We start from the raw sequence: 26,171 nt of genomic DNA on the forward strand, positions 1-26,171 counted from the left end.
ATAAAAGTAGTTAATTGTCCCATAAGAGACAATTTATGTTACTTGACCAAATATGTTGTGCTTGGGCTCCTGATACACACTTATTTTTATTGTGAAAATTGTTATTAGTTAATGCAGTTTTAATAAGTAAAAACAAACTGCACATGCTGAAAAAAGGTAAAATGTGCAGATTTATTTTATTTTTTAAATCTGACCCCTAAAAATTACATTCATTGGTTTCATTTAGTCAGTCACATTAAACGTTTTTTATTTTTAAATTTATTTACTTGAAAATGCTTTAATTTAAATGCAAAGTACATATTATTACCTGACAAACATTTTATTACAGTGCAGTAATTTAATGTGGCACTTCAAGAGTAAAACGTATGTATAGTTTAACTGCAGGTATATCATTTTAAATCAAGTGCTGTTCATCTAATCTTACTGTATATTGTTCTGGAAAAATATGTTGGATCTACTTGACATTCCATGCCAGGAATACCAAACACTCATATCTGGCACTCTGACAGGCTCGTAAAGGAGTGAGTGAGCCATTATCTTTGACTCTTTGGCAAGGCCAGAAGTCCAACTGACAGTAATACAAACCAGCTTCCACATCTGTATTCCTTGTATGTATGAGGGACGGCAGATTTGAATCAAAAGGATTAGTGTTCGACAAGGAGATGAGAGATGCAAGACTGGAGGGAGATGAGTAAAAGTTCACATGCGAACTTCAGACCTTCCGACTCAGTCTTTGATGGTCGGGTGTTGATGTAATGTGCAAATAAAGCTTACTGTCTTCCTATTGGGTCCCCATAGAGTCATAAAGATTTGAATAAAGAGCTAAAGTGACTGATATAGGTGGGATACGCATTGTTTTAACTCATCACTAACATATGATCAAAATGTTAATTTCACACTTGCGGCTTAGTTACATAATTGTAGTTTAGTTCTATTTTTGTAGTTTGGGATTATGACATTTTGTGTTACAGGATTAAGCTCTTCGCTCTGAAAAATATGTATTATAGAAGTCAACTGTTGCTACTTAGAAATTCTTATAAATGTTAAAAAAACAGCTGCTGAATATTTTTTGTGGAAACGGTCAACGGTGATACATCAGGATTCTTTGATGAATGTAACATTATAAATGTCTTTATTGTCAATTTTGATAAATTTAATGTGTCCTTGGTGGATACATTTATTATTTTTTATCAACAAAATAAAAAGTTTCTATGTTACAAGTTGCCAAAATTGTAATTTACACCCTTCAGGACAGTTTCTAGAGATGAGTTCCTCACTGCATTTGGATACAGGAAATGGACACCAGTTCCAAAGAAAGAAAAGTTGTAGTCTCTTATCATATCACTACAGAGGCCTAATGTCTTCATGAAGATGCTGGGTGTCCCATTCTTGGCATGAGTTTAATGTCAGCATAATATCTCTACTAACCAAAATGACTTGTGTTGGCAAGTTGAAATCTGATTCTTCCTCATGTCATTTCTATCTGGAATTCAGCAAACTTTGATTGTACATTCTGTTATTGGTTGCTAGATTGTGTTCTGTATGTACAGCTGGCCAAGTACAAAAAAAAAAAAAAAAATGCAGCGAAACACACCAGGCGTGTGTTGTTTTTCTTTGATGCTTTTGACCTGAGCCATCTGTCTGTGGAACACTGCATTACAAGTGATCAGTATCAAGGTAAATAATTCACCATGTACAATAGCTGCTACTTACAGCATAAAAGTCGCTAATGCCTGTGGTTTTGCCATTCATCCCTGGCAGTGGCAGATGTTTGAAAGTTTCTCACATTGTCACACTGTCAGAGGGATTGACGAGTATATTCTAATAAATAAATCCTCTTCCTGTTAAATCGTTCCACTCAACATGACTTCTAGTGCCATGAAGGACATCTGAAAACATGAACCTAGTCCCTGGCCTCATAAAATCACCAGGAGTAGCACTCATTAGAAAAGTATTGGGTTCGTTAATGGCTGCTTCCTGTCCCTCACTGTCGTTCCCATAGGGTCCCTCAGTACAAGGGACAAATAAACACGGCGTAATGAACACTAACAGATGTGGGCCTGGAGGATCAGGTCTCGTCCAGTGATTACAGAGAGAGTGCGAAGAGCCCCAGGCCATTGTTTCATAAAGAACAGACAAGACTCAAAGACTCCTCAGAGTTAAACTCCCCACTACAGGAAATTAGGGTTTAAAAGAGAGTAGATTTTGCGTTACTGTTGTATGGCTTAAGGGGACAAAACATGTCAGTGGTGCAGCCACCTCCCTAACAAAACGTACAGGTAGACTCATCACACAAACAACTAATACTAGCTTATTGCCTGTAGGAATGTTCTGGGTTCATTACAATTTAAGCTTTATTGACGGTATTTGAGGCATAATTTTGACAACCACAGTAATGGTCATTTCAATTAGTTTATCAGTTTTTTTGTAATAAAACAGTAGGGGGAATTAAACATTAAAATAAACATATATATTTAATAGAATAGAATAGCTTAAATATTTAACACATCTGTAAATATAGTTTAAATTAATGTAAAAAATAATTTTAAAATAAAGTACAGATTAAAAAGTGAAACAAGAGCACCATAAAAGTATCACAAAGATGGTCCATAAAGCTTGTGTTCTATATTCCAAGTCTTCTGAAGTCATATGATAGCTTTCTGTTATAAACAGACCAAAATTTAAGTTGGTTCTGATAATCTTCCCCTCCAGTGAGCTGTTAACTTGAGAAGCTCTGCAACCGGATCAGTCCGGTACATGAAAGAATCATTCGCTACTTCTCTCATGAAGAGCTAAGGCAGATGTCAAGGTTTTTTGTCAATAACTGATGCAGTTTTTGTAAAATTGTGCAAAAATCATATCAACTTCAGATAGACTTGGAATCTAGTATGGGAGTAATATGGATCAATATTTTATGTTATAAAATATACATTTACAGTATGGGGGTCATTTTTGGATTAAAGAAAATGACTTTAGTTTAAATAGAGAATAATCCTAACATAAAAAAATAAAATAAAAAAAATGTATCCAAGAATTCAAGTAAATGCTTGAACCTAAATACTAGATTAATTTTTAATTTTGTACCCTCAGGCTTTGTTTACATCCATTTAGGGTAGTCAAAAGTACCGGTACTTCGATACAAAGTCGGTACTGAAATTTGAAATACGATACATCTTTGCAGAACCGGTAGTACCGAGTATATTGGGTATCCTCTTATAGACGCTGCTTTCAAACACTCCCTTGTATCTGTGTAAGTGCTCAGTTAAGACTAAGGCTACATTCAGACTGTCAGTCCAAATCCAATTTTTGTCGATATACAATTGAAATCTGATCAGATTTAGCAAGTGTGAACAGCAAAAAATCACATGAAATGCGATTTTTTCAAATCCGTTTCAAGCTAAATTGTGGTTTGAAATCCTATTGAAATCGCATTTCTGGACATCCGTTTCTGTCTGACCACTCTTATCGGTTTTCGCGTGGTTAATGTGACTTTCTCAGGTCACGTAAAACGTAAACTTCAGACGTTGTTATAGGAAACATGCTGAAAGTCGCTGCCGAAAGTCGCGGCGGCTACACATGTTGTAAAATTTAAATAAGACAACATCTCTACTGCAAACCCCTCCATGTTGCGGTTGTTGTTGAATTTGGCGTATTCCTACCAACGCAACATCATTGCCATAGAAACTAATGCAGATATTCCGGAAAACGAAACAGCTGCATGGGCACACAAATCGGATCTGAAGAAGAAAAATAACCCATTGGCAGATAATTTTGCTTTTTTTAAGCAAAAACTCACTTAATTTTGATTTATTTCCCCAGAAAACAAGACATAATATCTTATTGCCTTTTACTACTTTAGTAAATGCATCTTGATTTAAGAATTTTTAGATATTTGGACTGGAATCAAGACAAAAATACTAAGTAAGAAAAACATTTTTTGCAGTGTATTTACAACATGTTTTTGAAGTGCTGATTATTGTAGCCAATCACAGTTGATCAATCTGTTGAGCGCATGAATGCAGTGACCAATCAGAGGTTTTTAAGTTAGTCAGAATACGCTAAAAAACACACACACAAAAAAATTGTTCACCGCGCGCAGACAACTTTTTGAATTATAGCGGTATCGTTTTTGCAGGAGTGTAGATCTCAGTGAGCAGGCGCTGTGATTGACAGCTTTAGTGATTATAAAGGGAGCATTCTTTGCTCGCTTTCTGTTTATAACCCATATACGATTTGAATAAAAGTTTTGTTTTTCACGCAGCTCAGTATACACTGCAAAGTCTCTGGATTTACAACTGTATTTAAAAGCGCGATTGAATCCGAAACTGCAATGATTGACAGTGATATAACCATAGCAACAGATGGGACAAAACAATCTGATTCTGTATGTCAAAATATGCATTTTGACATAATTAATTAATAATTAATTTCAATGGTTATCAATAGAGCTTAACGCGTATTAAACCTGTAACATCCTTTAATTAGCCTACACTTGTAGCATGATATCCAAACAACACAATGCTGTTTTTAGACATTCATTCATTGTCTATTTACAGTGTCAACCATGAAAGGGCTTACAAGTTAGACTTTAACTTTTTTGTTGTGAGAGACGGACAACCCCCTTCACTTTGTGACCTTTCAATGGCAGATGGCAGATTGGAGCGCAGTGGGTGGAAACCCCCTGTGTTTCATCTGGCTGAGGGTCAGGTGTCAACAAAACATCTGCTCTGGCCTGGGCGAGCATTGTAGCACTAGTAAAACACTGTTGTCATGGGCTACTGGTGGCCACAGAATGAATCCCATCATAGTGAAGGTAGAATAACAGTATGGGGTCATTCTCTGGTCACAGAATCAAACACGAACTAGGGCTGTTTACAGAATCTGTGATTTATTTTTATGGCCTTTTTCTGTCTTAGTTGAATGGAGATTTGCAAACGGGGAGAGATTTTCCCCTAGGTTAAAAGGGATCCTGCAGTTTTAATATGCATAGTTGGAAAATATTTTCATCAAAATGCAGTGATTGTGTTTTATAGGAAACAAGCAAAACATCAACTAAAAACGAAGCGAAAGATCTTTAGAGTTTATTTCCTGTTTGGGAAAGAGATTTGACATGACACTTTTAGTCATCACATGTTATATTTTTAGCGATCATACACAACTATATGCTGTTGATTACAATTGAAAATAATTTTGATGTTTCAGTCAGTTAAAACAAATGAGAAAATCATTTAGAAGAGAAACTTTGATGGAGCAAGAAAATTGGCACTGACAAAAGGGGCTATCACATAATTTGGCCTTTATTTACAACTAGTAAATAAGGGCCAAACAGACCCGGCCTCAATGCTTTTGTCCTCTTTAATGTATTTATCTATCTTTATTGTGGCCTTATGCCACTTTAAGTAGCTTGATTGCTAATGTGACAAGCATTTGCCAAGTTAAAGAGCAAACTGGCAAGGTTTCCTACTGAGGTCCTCAGTGTACTCCCCTTAATTCCCTAATGTGTGCTTTACTAGCAGGAGCCAGCGCTGACTAAGTGCCCTATGTATTTACCCCCTTCAGAAGCAGGACTGTTTGCCAGGACGGGCAGGTCTTGTAGACTTTCAAAGGTGGTGTGATTTTCCGCAGGGTGCCGTTAAGTGCGGCTGCCAGGACTCTCCATTGAGGAGTGCTGTCAGGGATGGGGACACAGAATGGGGTGAATTTCTAATGTAAACGGTTACATTCCAGCAAGGCCACAGACTCCTCCCCTCAGGCAATGCAAAAATCCTTTAAACCAGGTTCATATTCTTTCTTTCAGAAAGCTTGTGGGTCAAAGGTCTATCCATCATGGAATCCTACTAGACTTGTTTTGGGAAATTAAACTGAAGAAGAAAAGAATTTGGGATTTTAGTGAGCTGGTACCAGACTGATGTGTACTAGGAGAGTTGTCTTCATTCCACACAACAGATAATATTGTATGTGCTAAGGTTTAATTCTAATAAAAAGTGTATTTAATGATTTATTACCATACTTGTTAGTAATAATTACTATATTTAAGGCAAGCATCAACAACTCCTGTCTGAACACCTTAAATAGTGTGGCTATTATAATTGATGATTTTTGTCAAACATGATTAAACAGAAAAAACAGCCTAGTAACAGCATAGCAACACACTAAAAACACGCAAACATTGCCCCGGCAACCACCAACAACACCCTAGCAACATGGAAGTGACTTTAGCATGGCCGCAACTCACACTTTCTCTAGGCAATGTACAAATCAATTTCCTCTACTGCATCAACTTATTTCATGCAATAAATAATTACAGGTTGTTATATCGTCCATCCCAAATAAGTTGCCAGTAGTTGGTCATTTTGAACTTACCAGTATCAGATGGTTAACTGTTATGTGATAGTAACCACTTTTGTCAGTGTCAATATCTACTAATAACTTTGTGGATAAAACACATTTTCTTTTTTCAAATATTTTTTATTTAATTTTGAGTAAATATTAGGGATACACGGATATTACAATTCTGGCCAATACCAATAATTATCTTCATGTAGTAGTATGCAAATATATATTGACACTGGCCATTGAACAACACATCAAGCTTAGTAACCTTAGTAACATTTAGCCCAGTGCTGAGGCGTGTGATTCAGTAATGACCTCATCATCCAGATATACCAGGAACTTCTGAAGATAAGGAGAAGGCAGAAGGTAGTGAAAGGCATACGTGGAGAAGTGCGACTACAGCTCTAGTCCAGCCAAGTAGGAAGGAAGTGAAGAGGAGGCTGGGAGATTAAAAAGGGAGGCCATGATTAGAACAAGAGGAATAGAGAGGTGACCGAAGGATTGGGATGGGATGGAAGGGAGGGGAAAGAAGAGGAGGTTTAACAGCTGAATGCTCACTCAGAGGGGTTAGAGGCACCCAGACTGCGGTCAGCTCCACTGTGAATGGCGGCAGGAACAATGGGCCTTCTCATGGAGCCTGTCTGCTCTGCTCTGTGGTGGGCAAACCATTCAACTGCCTGCTGCCTCGGCCCTCTTATTCTCTTTGGGAAAGTGTGGGGGGAGTTTATGAGCAGGGAGTCGGGTGCGCTGTAACCAGCAGCTGCCGCTCCCTCATTAGCATGCGCACCTGCTCCCTGAGGCCCTTTTGGAAGGCCGACACAGGCCCTCATTGCATTATTCTAGCTCAGTACAGATCATAACTGCACACAGCGATGTGTTGTCTGGGTTAAATCAGCCTAATTTTTCTGTATTAGATCTCAATTCTTGTTGAAAAAAAGCTGTTATCATTTTTTTTGTGATACAAGAGCTTGATAAGCTATGAAAACATACTGTAACTTTGAAAATGCTTCTTGAAACCAAGCTGACAACTAAGCTTGAACCCCCCCCCCCCCCCCCCCCAACCCCTTGCAAAAACATAAAAAAACAAATCAAAAGTAAAGAAAAGAAAAGAAAATATTGGCATAGTCCTAATTAATTAAACCCACTCCTTTCCTACAATCAACTACAAGCTCACATTCAGATCTGCCTCCATCTAAACAACAACCAATGGTTATAATCAAGTTCTTTTTTGATGGTTATATGCAAGAGAATGTCGGATATGGAAGAAAAGATCTGTCGCTACCTCCATATTTTATCACAACTTTAAGGGCACAGCAGCAAAATACAGAGCGTTTAATTCTCAGGGTCAGAGAGAGGGTGGAAAATGGTCATAAAACCTAATAAATGGACTGCAGTAAACAGAATTAAACAATACAAATGTATGATATTACCCTCAACATATAATTGGATTTGAATTCATGATTATTTATGCCTGTTTCACAGACTAGAAACCAATTCTCTACTAAGGAACTTTTACGATGTCAGGATTTATAACACTTATGTAACTTTAGAGAGTTTGTTGTTGTGCTGATTATGTAAAAGATGTTTGTGTTGTTTGTGTAATATCGCAAAAACCTAAACAAACCTCCAGAAATGTGCCAGAGTGTCCATGGGACAATGAGAGGAAAGGTAGCATTGTGGGCAGCAGTGCAGTTCCCACAGCGCACTTAATGGTTTTGTCGTGCCTGGTTCTCAGTCCCCTGTGTTTTCTTTTCTTGGTTGAAGTTATTGGCCATCCTAATCCTGGGAGAGACACAGTAAAAACACTCACTCCACTGAGGGGGGCCCTATTTGGATCAGAGAACAGTGCATTGGGAATGTGTTGAGATATTCCGGCTGCCCCCCGAGGCCAAAAACATGGCATAGGTATTCCAGAGGCTCTGGATGGCTTTAGCTTTTTGCAAAAGGTTATTTCAGCATAGTCATTTTCGAGGGAGGGCCCCTTTTTTGTCGCCGAGTAAAATCGGCAAAAGATTACTTTCAAGCCAACCCAGGAAAAACCTGTTATGAAGTCTGTACGGCTCTTTTACAAAGTTTTCGCTGTGCCGTCTCTGTATTCCCAAGGCCCTGATTGATGCGGTGGAGACTCTCTACTGTAGAAGAATAGCAGGCATTGAGGTGGAGGAAGACAGCTTTGAAGTCCTGATAATGTTAGCCCTGGGTTCAAAGACCCTTGTATAGACACTGCCTTGTCTTTGGAGTGAATGAATTCAGATTCATTCAGAAAGGCTGAGGTGCTCGATTTTCTCCCTAAGAGCCGCTGATGGATGGCTGACTTTCATAAATCCATTTGAAACAGGATTAGACTTGAACCTTTTGAAGGATTAGAACTTTAAACATTCAGAAAAGCACTATCATTTTCCTTTCTTATACTTTTAAAACAGCCAGATATTTGAAATTCATTTCTCACTTCAATACAATAAAAATGTACTTTTTACACTTTTGTTGCTGCTGTGTTTCGCTGCTGTATACTGTTATGTATTTCTCAAGCATACATTGTATGTAAGGATGCACAAAACTAAAATTCTGGCCAATAGAGAAGATAACCGATAGATGGCCATTATTAAAAATAATTTTGTCTAAATTATTTAAAAATTAACATCAATATTAATGCTACAACTACAAGTGAATTTAGGCACCATGACATTATAATGTACAGAATCAAAATTATACATTTTTAAACTTAAATTATTAACATTTTTACAGATCATCTTTAGGTGATGGAAAAAGTAATCTAAATAAGTGAAAATAACTGCAGCAATAATGAGCAAGCATAATAAAATATTCAACATTGTCTAATTTTTTTAAACTAATATTTCCAATTCCACATCAGTAATTATATGACAGTTCAGTGGTGGACTAAGTAAATAAAAGCCAGCGAAACTTCTGTGCTTCTTTTCCATTGTTTTTATATATAAACAATGCACTAGATGTGTATGTGTTTGACTGTTGCACTCAAAGTTCAGCTTTTAAAAACACCTCTCTAGTTCTTGCGTTTTTTTCCATTCCACTACCCTGCATTTCAAGTTTTTAAACGCAAAGACATACTCCGTTTAAATGGTCCCTTAAAGCTGGTTTGTGTAATAGTTTTGACGTTAAAATGCTATCCCAGCTTTCTATGCAACTAGTTGGAAGCTGTTTGTAGGATGATTCCAATAAAAAGTTCTTTTTCCATTTGTATGAGCATCTCGACAAGTTAGACACAGTTACATTACTGGTTGGGATTTGTTAAAAGATACTTTGTAAACCCTATAAAAGTTAAAAATGTTGTGGTTTCACATCATTGAATCAGTTGATTTAAGAGACCTACTAGTCCAGTCCTGTCAATATTATTTCTCAATACAGTCTTTTTTTACTCCAAACTGTAAGACATTTAATGTTTGGTAATTTCCATATAAAACCACCAAAAAAAGTCTGGTAGTCTAAAAGGATTTGCAATACAGCCCAGTTACCTCAAATTACACTGACACTTTATTCTGTACTAGCCTAAAGCCAATGAAAGTGGCCTTATGACTATAAAGCTCAAATCATATACTAAATTCAGTTTAAACTAATTGTTAATGAATTATGGTTGCTTTCCACTCTCCAGGTGTCTCGATCGTTATGCTGGCTCAGGGTGCCAGTTCCGCAACCCTTGCTTCCTCTCCCCTTGCAGAAATGGCGGCGTGTGCCATTTGATTACTTCTGCCAACAAGGTGGACTTTGTCTGCAACTGCAGCCTGGGCTACACGGACCGACTGTGCCTCACTCCCACCAATAATGTGTGCCTTAGCGCCCCGTGCCGAAACGGAGGCACGTGTGAACTCACCAGCATCTACAATTACAAGTGTAAATGCCCACCAGGCTGGTCAGGTAAGACCACAATCCAATTTTAAATGAGGCATTTGAGAAGTATGAACTAAAATCTCAAAGTCAGACAGTGTAGAGCATATTCTGACCTTAAAACGCTCTTATTCACTAGGTAAAAACTGCCAGCAAGCTGATCCTTGTGCCTCAAATCCTTGTGCCAACGGCGGTCAGTGTAGTCCCTTTGATTTTGACTACCTCTGCCACTGCACACCCTTCTTCTCAGGCCAAACCTGCAAACAAGACGTCAATGAGTGCGCCCAGAGTCCCTCTCCTTGCAAGAACGGTGGCGTGTGTGAGAACGAGGTGGGCACGTATCGCTGCAGCTGCCCTGCGGAGTACACCGGGAAACACTGCGAGACCCTCTATCAGCCCTGTAACCCCTCACCATGCTACCACGGGGGCACCTGCGTACAGAAGGGAGAGACGAGCTACGAGTGCTCCTGTTTGCCAGGTAGGCATCCTTAATTCTTTCATAACCATTTTCATTAGTTACAAGTGATAGCATTGAACTAATCATGCTATGCTTCACCCAAACTGGCAAAGCGAAGGAACTAGTTCAGGTTCCTTTCTGACTAACAAAATAATAAGAGTCCATCTTTCTTTTCATGATATTCTTTTTCTCAATGTTTATGTACTTTCTCTGGAATCATGTAATGAAAGGTATAAAGTACAGTAAATCTAGTTCAAATTGAAATTCCTAAATATTATTACCCCAATCAACAAAACCTCTACCAATTACATACAATATAGCCGATAAATAAAGATTATTTCCTTCGGCTGAGACGCTTCAGATGCACACTGTTCGCCACGATGGTTTTGAATTGCTTGAAAAATGATTGGAGTGCAACATGTGAAGTGGAAGTCTGTCATATTGGCTACATGAAATTATAGACATAATATATAATTTTGTGCTGAGGACATGGCTTTTAATTGTGAGACTTTTGATCTTGTAATCAGGCAAAAATCATATAAAAATTTGAATTTAGATTTCACAGCCAATATATCGGTTATCAGCTTTTAAATATAAATAATTATCGGTATCGGCCACAACGTTCATATTGGTGCATCCCTACAAAATAAATAAATGAATCAACCGAATAGTATATCAAAACACAAACTATAAAAAATAAATAATAATATTATTAAATGAATATAAAAAATACGTAAATAAATAATACAGTTACAATGCAGTTTGGCCTCGTGACAGAAAGTAGTGACAAAACAAAGCCACATGACATGGAAACTTATTGGTCAAAATAAAAAGCTTTAAAATAATTGCAATATTCACAGTGTTGCCTTATTTTATATGGCCAGCTGAATTACCATGAATATATTGTGAATATTTGATATATTGCCTGGGTATAATACTTATGTGATTATGTATTTAGCAGACTTGTTCTAGCACATACCCTTTCCTGGCTCAACAGCTGTTTACCATGCTAACAATTCAAAGCCACAATGTCTTAAACACCCCACATGATTATGGGGTATATGGCTTGAATCTTGAATCTTTTTAATAACAGTGAAGGCTTTAACTGACATTAATTACATAACAAATTAGTTCATTAAATGACGAATCAATGGCAGCCTCTTAACTTTGATCACTCAGAGGAAATCCACTCTGCTTATTTTGACTCAAAAGTGTCCTGTTGACGACATCAGTTCCAGTGGCAAGACAAATGATATCGGCCTTCTGTCCGGGTCAACACTGAAGGTAGAGATTTTAGATGAGCTCAGTGAGTTTGCAATAACAACACAGTATCAGTGTTTCCCACAACTTTGGAACATGGGATAGGCTACGTTTTCCAGCATGCCCTTCTCTCAGCCTCATTTAAACCCAGTCTAGTCATAGTATCTGCACTTCCACTGCAGATCTGTGTATGTGTGTGTGTGTGAACAGGCCGGCAGGAAAATATTTGCGCTTATCGTGAGGAAATGTCTGAACGACAACATCCTTATGCTGGTGTCCCTAGGCTAGAGTCAGCGTTGGGAGAATGAGTGTGTGTGTGTGTGTGGGTGGGTGTGGGTGTGTGTGTGCTTGTCTCCTGTCACTACTTTGGACCTGAATGGAACTCGTATCATGTCAGACAAACATAACCTTAACCTCAGCTGTGAGGAAACATCACTAAAGTAATTTCTCACTTTTTTTATTCCATGCATTCATGGGTTTTGAAAAAGGAATTCATTTTATATAATGTGATCAGTTATTAAATATATCCTAACTGAACTTTTTGGCGTTAAATCGTAGGAAATTGTGGTTAGAGTCGGTTAAGTCGTTGTCGTTGGTGCCTCTAACAGAGCCCTGGTACTGCCAGCCTTCTCAGAAAAGGAAGACTGTTGACCGCAACAATACTAACGACTGTTTTCGAATGTAATAGGGAGTTTCACAACATTTTATCCCTCTGTTTATACTGGGAAACAATCAAATTTTCATGTTTGTGTTAAAGGATCTGCACTGTGCAATCTGATATAAATATTTAGTTTTTTGCAAGGCGACATGAATTCTGTCAGCAAACAGTTGCTCAAATATTTATCCATGTCTAGTATATTTGAATTTATGGGTTGTGTTTAGTGCTGATTTTTTAATTCACCCTGCTCGAAAGTTACAGGCTATGTTCACGTGTTTTGGATGATACTGTGAACATCAAAAATCTCTGACATTCAAAACAATTCTGTTCTGGACTCACTTTCATATGTGGAATAAAATTGTATAGGTACTCTATCGTTCAAAAGGTTGTGTTTGCTAAGATTTTTTCATGCTTTTGAAAGAAGTCTCTTACGCTCAGCAAGGCTGAATTTATTTGATCAAAAAACAGTAATATTGTAAAAACAATAATATTGTAAAATATTATTGCTGTTTTGGTTACACTTTATTTTTAGGTGCCCTTGTTACAATGTAATTGTACATTTAAGTATTGAGTAATATTCTTAAAATATACTTACTATAGAGTTAGGATTAGGGTTTTGTCTAGGGTTAGTTGAATGTAATTATTCATAATTTACAGTTATTACTACTGTAAGTACATGTAACAAAGACACTGCAAAATAAAGTGTTACCACTGTTTTCTATTACAATGTATTTTAAAAATGTAATTCATTCCTGTGATGCGAAGCTGAATTTTCAGCATCATTACTCCAGTCTTCAGTGTCACATGATCCTTCTGAAATCATTCATGCTGATTGGCTGCTCAAAAATATGGCCAGTGCCTGATATGGGCATGTAAACAATCTTGTTGCTTCTGGCTTTTGAAACTAGATTTTTAAGAAAATTTTTGATGAAATCGCTTCTTTCTTTCCAGGCTTTAGTGGTCAGAACTGCGAGGAGAACATTGATGACTGTCCAGACCATCGCTGCCTTAACGGAGGGACCTGTGTGGATGGAGTGAACACCTACAATTGCCAATGCAAGCCAGAGTGGACAGGTACCAAATGCCTACTCAAACCCTATCTCTGTTTAGAAAGGTACATGCTGTATTTTGCAGTGAAATTAATAGCTATATATATTTGTATATTAATTCCTCAGGTCAGTTCTGTACCGAAGACGTCAACGAATGCGATTTGATGCCCAATTCCTGCCAGAACGGTGGTACATGCTTGAACACGCAGGGTGGATACAACTGTGTGTGTGTGAACGGCTGGACAGGGGATGACTGCAGCGAGAACATCGATGACTGCGCAGATGCTGCCTGCCACGCAGGAGCCACATGTCATGATCGGGTGGCCTCCTTCCTCTGTGAATGTCCTCACGGGCGCACAGGTGTGCATAGTTTTTTCACATGCAACTGAATCTTGGTTTGAGGCACTCATTTCTTTTATTGGAGCATTAGCTTTATGAGAGCTTTGAGCAAAACCACTGAAGATAATTTAAAGACCCTATTTTTAGTTTAATGGACCACTTATTTTACTTATTTTCTATTGAAAAAGAAATTAAGATGGGACATATCAATTTGCTTTTTTAATCTGCTAAAATGAATTTAGTCTGTATTGTATGTACACTTGCACATAGATGATGTAAAGCTAATAGCCATGGATTAAGTGTCATGACATTATGTGTAACACTTTATTTTACAGTGTTCTTGTTACACATCTTACATGTAGTTGCTATAGTAATTACTATAAATTGTGCATAATTGCATGCAACTAACCTAAACCACACCTTAATCCTAATCAGGGTTTGGTATTATGCGTGTGGATTTCAGCAGTGGCGTGTAACGCAGTCACTCCTACTAGCCAATTTGGCAGGTTGAATTATATATATAATATATGCATGTTTCAGTTGTAGTCTTTAAAAAATCATCAGAAATAATAAACTAAGTGCAATTTAGTGTAGTCAAAAATATAGATTTTTCGATAAATATCGATACCAAAATATCTGAAACGCTTCCAATACAAATTTTCCACAGAATTGATACATGATACAAGCTTTGCTTTCTCATCTCTCTGACAGCGAGTTGACACACATTTAGTGCCTCTCAGTACTAAATTGAGGTTTTTTTGCTTATTGCACTTAAACAGTCAAAAACACACAAAATAATGTACAAACAAATGCTGGTTTTGGCGAGTATTCATGTAAACACAGTCAGTTATAGTTGAGAAAGAACTCAACTATAGAAAATGTGTAACAGTATAATGGATCTGTGCGTCAGGTCTTAAAGTGACAGCAGCCTAATACACCTGCTGCCAAATGATGAGATAATATAAAAAAATATCTATATGACAGTTTTTCCCAATGGTATTGATGTCAAAATTGTGGCCAGTGAAAATGCTGCATAGCTGATAACTTTGGAAAACCACTAGCCACAGTGGCTGGTGAGCAAAAAAGTTAATGTCAAGCCCCGAACCTAACCCTATAGTCAGTACATGTAGTTAAATAATTATTACTCAGTACTTAAATGTATAATTACACTGTAACACGGACACCTTAAAATAAAGTGTAACCAACATTTGTTTTGATTTCATGAGGTCTTTAAAACCTGCCATGCTGTTTAAATAGGAGACATTCACTCATTTTTATTGTCATAAATTTCTGTACAAGCTAATTTTTATTGTGTGTATCGATGTCTTAGGTCTGCTGTGTCACCTGGATGATGCTTGCATTAGTAACCCATGTCAGAAAGGCTCAAACTGTGACACCAACCCAGTCAACGGCAAGGCCATCTGTACCTGTCCTCTGGGTTATGTTGGCCCAGCCTGTGACCAAGACGTCGACGAATGCTCACTGGGTGAGTAATGGCTTCTTTAAAAAAAACACTTGAATAAAATGAACATTTGAACAACAGAGCAACCACCCAGAACACCCTAGCAACCACTTAAAACACCCTGCCAACCTGAATGTATTAGTGATGAAATGATGGATTAAATAAAAATCGTTTTGTGTCTCTTTTTTAGGTGCAAACCCTTGTGAACATGCTGGAAAGTGTATAAACACAAAAGGTTCCTTCCAGTGTAAATGTCTGCAGGGATATGTGGGTGCTCGATGTGAACTGGACATAAACGAGTGCATGTCCAACCCATGCCAGAATGATGCTACCTGTTTGGATCAAATTGGAGGCTTCCATTGCATCTGTATGCCAGGTAATCCAAAAAAATTTGCTGCATTTCGTTTTGGACGCAGTCTATATCTAAATGCTCACTATATATTACCTCATACTGGTGATGTCTAGAGCCCGACCGATATATCGGCGGGCCGATATTATCGGCCGATATTAGGCATTTTCCTAACTATCGGTATCGGCATTTATAATGGCCGATAAATTAATATTTAAAAAAATGCAGCGTGCAGTGATTTATGTAAGGATGGCGCTGCCAATAAAGCACCTAAAAGCTGTCACAAAGAACAGGCAAAAGTGGCAAAAAAATAACGGCCGCGTCCATGTAGACACAGTGTTAAAGCTCATTCTGCTACGTTACAACATCAAGCAATATTCCAATAATTTATGTAATTATAACACTTTATATAGGGCCATTTTGCATTAAGAGTAGCCAGATGGACACGCGAGACGCGACACGTTCAGAATTAATACACTTTTAGTAAACTACAGAACAGCGCGAGCGGGAAGCGGCGCACCTCACAGGCAGAGAATGCGTCCGAGAATGGACACTGCATTAGTGATATAAAACGCACACACACAGGTCTGTTAAATTAAGCAATACTTTTAAGGTAGTCTAATATTTTTCTGACTAACAAAATTACTGACACAGTAAAGGGTAGATTTAAATAAAGAAAAACGAAATTTAAATAAAGAAAACGAAATTTAAATAAAGAAAAACGAAATTTAAATAAAGAAAAACGAAATTTAAATAAAGAAATTAAACGAAATTTAAATAAAGAAAAACGAAATTTAAATAAAGAAAAACGAAATTTAAATAAAGAAAAACGAAATTTAAATAAAGAAAAACGAAATTAAGTTAAATTAAAAAACGAGATTAATTTAGATTGATAATAACGGGTAAAAAGGCTAATACATTTTGTTTATATTATTCCATTTTCCACAATGTCAAAGCAACACAGCTTAACCCAAAACACAAGCTCAGACATGCACTTCGTCCATACAAACTCCGCTGTTCTGCGCTCTAGCCAGAGAACACTCCCGTTGCTGGAACACTTGCGCGTCGGTTCTATTTCTAGCTTGCATGCGTTTTCCGCGTGGCTCGAGCCGCGCCTGAGAGACGCGTCTCACGCAGGCAGTGTGCAAACTCCAACCTGTTAACATGGGAGCCGAAATAAAAACGGCCATGCCACGCAGTCAGTGTGTCGCCGGCCTTATTCAAGCGCGAATGAGAACCGTTTCGCGGGGGATCCCAGATGTGAAAAAAAAAAAAACGAATGTCAAATTTTCAAATCGAATACCAACCCACCGAACGAATATTCTAATATTCGGGTCCAGCCCTATAGCCTAGTTTCACGTTTAGTACATTTTGCTTACTACTTATTTAAAATAGTATAAAACTACTGTACATATGTAATTATAAACGTTTTCATTATGATATTATTAATTTTACTTTACTAAAAAGATCTGAGTTCTTCCTCCACTGGTAGATATTAGAGAAATTAAGATTAAAAATAGAAGATAAGGTTTTGTCAGTGACACTTTTGATATATTTATTGATACAAGTTATGTTTTAAATAACGTGACTAAATTAAAAGACAAAGTCCTTAGTGAAGATTATGCAACAGTATTTAGAATATAATATAATATAATATAAAATGCAATGCAAACTAGCTTGGTTACAGCTCAAATTCTCATTCTATCATTCACCCTGCCTCCATTACATATCTTTGTCACACAAGTGTTTGATCACCACATTTGAGTGATCATTGCAAAATGTTTATATATTTATTCTGTTTATACTGTGTATTCTATATACAGTACCCATCAAAAGTTTGTACACACCAATTGGAAAGTGTGTCCAAACTTACTGTACTATAATACACATAAATAATATTGCTACTGTATTATAATATACACATAAATAATATCGGCCGATATATCGGTATCTGGCTTTTTTTTATCGGTATCGGCATCGGCGCCCAAAAATCCATATCAATCGGGCTCTAGTGATGTCATTACCTCACATGGCCAACCTGTGATCCAATAAATATCTTGTTTTGGCTGTAGCTCTAATTATACTGATGCCTGTCTACATAAAGCTGATATATTGTGTTTATTATAGATAAAAGAAACACTAATAGCATCGCTAAGGCAGGCTGAATTCTCTTGCTAAATCTGGAGCTAATTCCCCTATGCTAATTGGCAGGGTACGAGGGAGTCTTCTGCCAGATCAATACTGATGAGTGCTCCAGTATGCCCTGCCTCAACAATGGGAAGTGCATCGACAAGATCAACAACTACCAATGCGAATGCCCCACAGGTGAGCATACAGGGGTCAATCACCTCCCAGGACAGAACAGAGAGGAGAACACTAATCCCTGCCCTGAGGCAGGCTTACACAGCCAGGGCTAAAATGTTCAGAATAATCCATATGAAAGCTTTTGGAAAGTTAGAATTTTTAGACTTCTTGAATAAGTTGATGTACAATACTGTGCAAAAGTCTTAGGTATTAGTATTTTTCTTAAAAAAGGTAGCCAGTTATTTATATCTTTTGCTGTAGTGTCCCAGTAGGAAATATCAGTTTACATTTCCAAACATTCCTTTTGCCATTAATTGTAATGCAGTGAGATTTTTGTGTGCACAAGGAGTCTGACAACAGCCGGTATGATCTGATCTCACCATCATCGAGTCTGTAAAGACAGAAAAAACTGAGACAGACTAATGACTTCAAGACTTCAAGACGCTTGAAGAAACAGACCAGCAAAGCAGTTTTTTCTGTTTCTTCATGTAATCCCAGACTGACTCGATGATGGTGAGATCAGATCATACCGCCTGTTGTCAGACTGTTGGCACACAAAAATCTCTCTGTTTTTTTATACAATTAATTACTGTTATTAATTACAATTCGTACAATTAATGGCAAAAGGAATGTTTGGAAATGTAAACTGATATTTCCTACTGATACACTACAGCCAAAGATATAAATAACTTGCTTTTTTTGGTGAAAATACTAACGTGCCTAAGACTTTTGCACAATACTGCATTTCATTTGTGCGTTGCAAAAATCTACTTATGGCATTTATTGTGTCTGTCAGTGTTTTAAATTTGAATTGTTCTGAAATTAGTCAGATATAAAATTGTGAATATAAAACTGAATATATTCACAAAATAAGAACACTTATTTGTTATATTAACATTTTAATATAAATATTATATACATTTTATATTTAATTTTAAATAAAAAAAACTAAAAATATGTTTAAAATCTTTATTAAACTGAGAAATTTAGTTTTTAATTTCATTAATTTAGAAATTCTAAATATTTTAATGTTTTCTTTCAATTAATTATTTAATGACTACATATTAAAATGTTTTGAATGTTGTACACAGTAGATATATAACTTTTTTTATTATTCTACTCTACTTTGATACTTTGTCCAGCTCCAATGATGCGAAAATAATTTAGTTGAAAATGTAGGTTTATGAAAAAGGTTCTTCTTGTAGGAGAACGACACATTTAGGATGCAGAGGAAATCATGCATAAAAAGGGGTAGAGCGGAGGTACAATGTTAGGCATGATGAGGTTGTGTAAGGAAAGGGGCCTACGGGGACTACAGAGAGGTGTGGAGGAGTTTGGAAGGCGGTAAGCTGAAGAAGTGGAAGCTAGGCCTCTTCGCTGTTTCAGATGGAAATCAGAGCTCCTTTTCAGCATGCGGTGCAGGGATTCTTTTCAGTAGTTTACACACTGAATCCATAGCAACTACAATGGGCGCTTTTTGTAATGTGGCATTTTAGCAGCTCAGAAGAAATTCCAGTTTTTCTGAAGATTCATGAGACAGAACTTGATTACAGATACCAGGGGGGCTCTGGGAATGGCATGAGCAAGTTAAGAATTTGTTATCAGGATTATCATTATTAAACAAGATGTGTAATTACATTTCTAAATGTGATCAGACTTGCGATTTTAATTTTAACCAGGCATACAATAAACAACCCAGAAAAATCCATTAGATTTACCTTAAGAACTCCATAGCAACAACTTTCTTAAAAAAAAAAAAAAAAAAAAAGATTGTTGAAGAACTTTAGTCTCCAACTGTGTCCCATAAGTCTCTGCACTGATGGATTTGTAGCCCTTAATGTGTTCAGACTGTATATTTGAACAGCAGACGTCTTTAGCGAGGGATTAAAATAACTGAGGGAGAAAGCACAAATGTTGGGGGTTCCTGAGCGGCAGGGTTGCTGAATAGCATTAGGTCAGGGGTTGCGTGGGGCTCTTTTGGTGAGACAGATTCAAAGAGGGGGGCAAAGGCTGGATGGGAGAATGCACATTGTGATGGAAAACTTCTACGGGACAAAGGAGGCAACCGGCATGGCTTGGCGTTCCACTGAATAGACAGTTCCTCTTTGTCTGGTGCCCTTGGTCAGGAGGCCTTGGAAGGTTTTTACCGCCATTTTACCCCCTTCTCCCCCTCTCACCGTGATGGTTTGTTGAAAAGCAGCTTGAAAACATGAGAGAAAGAGAGAGAGGGGTAAAGCTTACTGCCGTGTATTAATGAACACTGGCTTAGTTGTATAGGCGAGTGTGGAGGAATGACGTGATTGCAAACCGGAGGAATGATTGTAATGACCCACAACTCTTTCCTCTTACCTTCCTCTCAGGATTCTCAGGTAGCCAATGCCAGTTCGATATTGATGAGTGTGCTAGCACCCCCTGTAAAAATGGGGCCAAGTGTATTGATGGGCCCAACATGTACACCTGCCAGTGCACTGAAGGTATGAAGACACTGTCTGCTTGTTTCAGTTTTTTAAAGCCTGAAAAAGTCATGAAAAATATTAAATACATAAAACAACATCAAGTTGTATTTAGGGATGTACGATATATCGACCACCATTGTAATGTTATCGTTATCGGCCTGATAAGAAAATTTGGTTAATAAATTACAGCCGATAATTAGTGATTATTTCTTTCGGCTGAGACACTTCAGATGCACACTGTTCACCATGATGGTTTTGAATTGCTTGAAATATGATTGGAGTGCAACATGTGCAGCGCATGTGTCATATAGGCTACATAAAATTATAATGAGAGATACTATATAACTACATGGCTTTTAATGGTTAGACTTTTGTTTTTGTAATCAGGCTCTCAAAAATTATATACAAATTTGGATTTAGATTTATTGGCCAATATATCAGTTATTGGTTTTCAAATATAAAGATTAGAGTTACCTTATATTACCCAGTATTTTCTTAGGTAAATACACTGAAAGTACACATCCACATTTTATAAAGTGCAACCAAATATTTATTTGGCTATAAATTGCTCTAAAAGTCATGCACTCAGAACAAAATGTACAAAAGCTGTGCACAAGAATGTACTAATATGTACATTTCAAGTTTATATAAGGTACATAGATACACAAGATAGCTTTTGTATCTTTTTTCTGAAAGTGTGGAAAAACATGTACATTTTATGGCCAGAATGTGAGAAAATGCTGTCATAATAAATATAATAAATGAATCTGTTTTCTTTTTAGGTTACACAGGGCAGCACTGTGAGACAGATGTAGATGAGTGTCTATCCAACCCATGTCACTATGGCACCTGTAAAGACGGCCTGGCATCCTTCACCTGTTCCTGCCGTGCAGGTTTCACGGGTCGTCTGTGTGAAATCAACATTAATGAGTGTCTCAGTCAGCCGTGCCAAAATGGAGGCACCTGCCAGGACCGTGAGAATGCCTACTTATGCATCTGCCCAAAAGGAACCACAGGTGCCACTTTTACTGGAGCGACCAAAAATGAGTAAATTCCTACCTGTCAAAAGCTCTTTTGGTCATTTACTTTAATTCTGTTGTGTTTTAACAGGTGCTAACTGCGAGGTTAACCTAGATGACTGTCAGAGCAATCCCTGTGATTATGGAAGGTGCATTGACAAGATAAATGGTTACGAGTGTGCCTGTGAACCAGGATACACTGGTAAGTGGTCTCAGATCATGTGCTTAATACACCAACACGCCTGTCAAGCTTATAAGGACTGTCAAGGACTATAAAATATAAAAGGGCTATATAAAAAGGCTATAAAAGTCGACAAGTGTGAAAAACAGACTGAAATTATTTGAATTGAATATGATTCATTGATAATCATCACTTCAACTGCAGCTCTAAAAGAGCTCAATGACTTGTGTGTGTGTTCTATGTATGCGGTTTGAGCGATGAGGGTGAGGAAATAATGAATGTTAAATGACTTTTAAATAATTAAAGCTAACAATTACAATCACAGTTGATCTTTTACTTTAAAATTAAAGAAAGAGATCTATGTGGAAAAAGCTAATTTATGTTTTGCTTACTCAGAGAGAGAGAAAAAACAAGCAAAAACAAATTATGGGGGTGATAAATCTCGATATTTTCTTGTAGACAGCATTAAAGACGCAATAAAGGTGATGTTATGCAATGCACATCAATTGTTGCTATTACCAGGCAGATATCACTGAAATGCTTTATTTTTCCTAAACCATGGAAATTTTGGCGCAAATGGTCAACTCAACCATTCATTCACCTGTCAAGTAAAGTTCAGACTTTATGGATTCAGGTCAGAGTTCAGAAATATCACTGATGTATCTGACCGGGACAAACAGTAATGCTCTCTATCAGGATGTGCTACCAACACTATACTAAGGTTAAGGATAGGGTTAAGGGTTAGTATTTGTTTCAGTGTTGTGTAAGCAATCAACATGACCAGTGAAATCTTCAGAATCGTGTGGGGTTTGTGCTTAACTGGTTCCTGGGAAAAAAATCAAGCCAGTAAAATAAGTGTCCTGAGACCTTATAAACAGCAAAAAAAAAAGAAAGGCACAGTTTTTCAGACAGTCATTTTTGGGTTTGCTAACACCTGATTGGCTGACATGTCTTGAGAGGGCGGGGCTTTGGAGAGAGAATATGTGGTCTAGTGTGAAGTCTAGCAGAGGTTAGAAAATAGAGGTTAGAATTTCATAAGAGGTCTAAACAATGTCTCAAACTGTGCTCTGATTTGCCAAGATACCAAAGAGATTTCAGTATGAACTCAAACATCAAATTCTTCCTGAGCTATATTAAATTATCTGAGCTATACTAGCCACATCCATTGCATAACTCTAAACTGAATGTTATCAAATGTCTTATTTTTGTCTTTTAGTAGAAAAATCTGGGACAAAGTTGGTACTTAAATGAAACACACTCCACTATGTCTTTTGAGCTTTGGAAAAGTATGTGGTGAAAAGGCAGTCAAGGTGGTATACTGAGCTCAGGTCTTTATCAGTGTAGAAGAGATGGGGAGTCAACAAAGAGTTCAACAGGTGAGACAGGCAACAAAGCAGGGTGGGGAGAGACAGCTGGCCAGCGAGCAGACACTCGGCCCGGGCCGCGGTGTTGGCTTACAGTCTCGCCCAATCCCCCGCCTGCCGAGCAAACACGCAAGCCAGCCCGCTCCCCCATTCAGCCAGAGATCTCTAGGACATCTGGGAGTTTGAAAGGAGAAAAGATTTGCAAAAGATTTGTGAAAGTCGATCTTTTAAAAGGGGGAAGTTGGCCATTGCTTTAAAGACAAGTGACAAATGAAACCTCTGCCTTTATGCTGGGCATTGCGTTCGGTGAATAGTGGTGCTGCCTGAAGTGGAGTCTAAAAGCTGGACCTTAAGCCTAGGATTTCAAGAAAAACAAGGAATTGCCCAATGAATGCTGTCGATTCAGAAGTTATTTTGACTACCATAAGACATGTGACACTAACCATTTTCATAATTCTTTCTTTTTTTTAGGGAAAATGTGTAACATCAATATTGATGAATGTGCCATCAACCCCTGTCACAATGGTGGAACCTGCATTGATGGAGTCAATGGCTTTAAATGTCTGTGCAGAGAGGGGTATCACGACACTACCTGCCAATCACAGCTCAACGAATGCCTTAGCAACCCCTGTATCCATGGACACTGTGAAGACAAAGTCAATGGGTTTGTATTATTTACATACATTACCATTCAAAAGTTTTGTGTCTGTAACATTTTTAAAAGACATTTATACTTTTATTCAGCAAGGATGCATTAAATTGATCAAAGGCTATAGTAGAGACATTTATAATGTTACAAAAGATTTTGAATAAATTATGTTTTTGTTTCTCGAGCAGCAAATCAGCATACTGATTTCTGAAGGGTCATGTGACACTGAAGACTGCTGAAAAATTCAGCTTGACATCACAGGAATAAATTACATTTTCAAAATATATTAAGATAGAAAACAGTTGTTTTAAATTGTGATAATTTTTCACAATATTAATGTTTTACTGTATTTTTGATCGAATACATTTTGATCGTTTTGGTCTTGGTGAGCATAAGAGACTTCTTTCAAAACATTTGTTTTTAAACCATTTACTGACCCCAAACCTTTGAAAGGTAGTATATATCAAATCTAATAAACAAACATATAAGCAGCTAAAAGTTGTACAAATCATAGGTTTTTATTACACCTACTAAACATTGTCTCACAACCTTGCCTGAAAAACCAAGTCATACCAGTTGTTTTTGCTTTATGACCAAGATGGCTTACTGGGTCAAACCCTGCTAAAAAACAAAGACAAAAAACCCAGCATAAACCAGCCTAAGTTTGTTGGCTGGTTTTAGAGTGGATTTGGCACTTTCCAGTTGGTTAATCTGGGAGACCAGTTTGTTAGCCAGTTAAACCAGCTGCAAACAATCTTGGCCAGGCTGTGAGACTTGACCAGAAAACCAGCTCAACTCAGTTTTAGATTTAGTGATGTTTTGTTCATCAAATCCCTTAGCTGGTCTAGATCAGCCTATGACCAGTTGGGACCAGCCAGAAACCATATACTATAAAATCACTTTAAGCTGGCTTTAACTGCTGGATTTTTCAGCAGTGAAAGATAACTGGTCCAAATCTGTTAGCAGGGTTCGTACAAGATGCTTAAAGTGCTTGAAGTCCTTGAATTTTTATTTTTGAAATTGAAGTCCTGGAAAATCCTTGAAAACAGCCACATTTTTGAAGATGCGCTTGCAAAGTGCTTGAATTTTTTCGAGAAAATACAATCGTTTCACGCAAAATTAACGCTGCAGTCTGTCTGAGCTATAGAGCTATTTCACATGGCTATGAGCATGATATTAAGTTTATGATAAGTATATAATACAACTTTCATTCTTCAGGTCAATCATATATTCATGGAAAAAAATCAGTTTCAATATCCTTTCAATGTTTAAGGGGATTTCCCATGCCTGACAGCACTGGTCAATGGATTGATCTCTATGAAGTGAAACATCAGATACCATATATATGGAATTTGAGTAAAAAAAATAATAAATGAATAAATAAAAATAAAAAGATATTGTTTGATAAGTGCTGATTGAAGTCCTTGAAATCCAAAAAAGTAGTGCTTGAAAAGTCCTTGAAAGTCCTGGAATTTCATTTTACAGAATCTGTACGAACCCTGTGTTCACAAAAATAGCCAAATGTAAAATTCAGATCTTGTTTCTTACAGATATAACTGTATTTGCGACTCGGGATGGAGTGGTATCAACTGTGACATCAACAACAATGAGTGCGAGTCCAACCCCTGTATGAATGGAGGCACCTGTAAGGACATGACCAGTGGCTACGTCTGCACATGCCGCGCCGGCTTCAGTGGTTCGTATCATTCATTCTGCTGATGTACTGTAACTATGTGGGATGCCCTTTGACCCCCATATCAAACTCTTTCTAACATTTGATTATAGGTCCCAACTGCCAAACTAATATCAATGAATGCGCCTCCAACCCTTGCTTGAATCAAGGAACCTGTATTGATGACGTGGCCGGATATAAATGCAACTGTTTGCTGCCTTACACTGGTATGAGTTTAGTTTTATTCATGATCATTTTCTCAGTATGTAGCTTTGACTGTTTAGCTGTTTTAACTAGGATTTTCTAAACTGGGTTTGAGAACCCCTGGGGGTTCAGGAGTTGATTAAAAACGAATCATTATTTAAGTGAATTAATAATGAACTAATAATTAATTACGTTTTAATTAAAAATTTAAATGAAAAAATATATATTTTTAAAAACAAAATAAAATTCTTAAAACAATAGATATAAAAATACTTTTTAGTTTACCTGTATTTCATGTAACCCATGTGACCCCACATCAGAGAACATGCAAATGTATTGTTTAATTATTGAAAAATAATATAACATCTCATGGGGTACTTCAAATAAATATTTTACATCAAAATCCCTGATTTATACTGTTTTTTTAAAAGTACTGACAAATATTGAAAAAATAATCAAATAAAATAAAACATTAAACAAAATTCTGGTTCTATATTTAAAAAGATACTGCCCCTTAAACCCCCCATGATATCTTGACAATTAGCTTTTTTCCT

General features: G+C 37.2%; 1 protein-coding gene across 2 annotated transcripts in view; it reads left to right on the top strand.

The window, feature by feature from the left end:
• notch1b (notch receptor 1b) overlaps nucleotides 1-26,171 on the top strand; it is a 52,447-nt gene that overhangs the window by 3,588 nt on the left and 22,688 nt on the right. Inside the window, exons 3-15 of one of the 2 annotated variants that reach the window (XM_084114519.1) lie at nucleotides 9,962-10,224; nucleotides 10,334-10,672; nucleotides 13,521-13,643; nucleotides 13,745-13,978; nucleotides 15,288-15,443; nucleotides 15,610-15,795; nucleotides 17,980-18,093; nucleotides 20,433-20,546; nucleotides 21,311-21,544; nucleotides 21,639-21,749; nucleotides 23,564-23,756; nucleotides 25,292-25,437; nucleotides 25,527-25,640. In XM_084114519.1, the coding sequence (XP_083970645.1) occupies nucleotides 9,962-10,224; nucleotides 10,334-10,672; nucleotides 13,521-13,643; nucleotides 13,745-13,978; nucleotides 15,288-15,443; nucleotides 15,610-15,795; nucleotides 17,980-18,093; nucleotides 20,433-20,546; nucleotides 21,311-21,544; nucleotides 21,639-21,749; nucleotides 23,564-23,756; nucleotides 25,292-25,437; nucleotides 25,527-25,640 (2,327 nt within the window). The remainder of the gene's footprint in view (nucleotides 1-9,961; nucleotides 10,225-10,333; nucleotides 10,673-13,520; nucleotides 13,644-13,744; nucleotides 13,979-15,287; nucleotides 15,444-15,609; nucleotides 15,796-17,979; nucleotides 18,094-20,432; nucleotides 20,547-21,310; nucleotides 21,545-21,638; nucleotides 21,750-23,563; nucleotides 23,757-25,291; nucleotides 25,438-25,526; nucleotides 25,641-26,171) is intronic. The other variant, XM_084114520.1, reaches the window with a different exon arrangement.

This window comes from Abramis brama (assembly GCF_963993115.1).
Source record: "Abramis brama genome assembly, chromosome: 5".
Classification (NCBI taxonomy): domain Eukaryota; kingdom Metazoa; phylum Chordata; class Actinopteri; order Cypriniformes; family Leuciscidae; genus Abramis; species Abramis brama.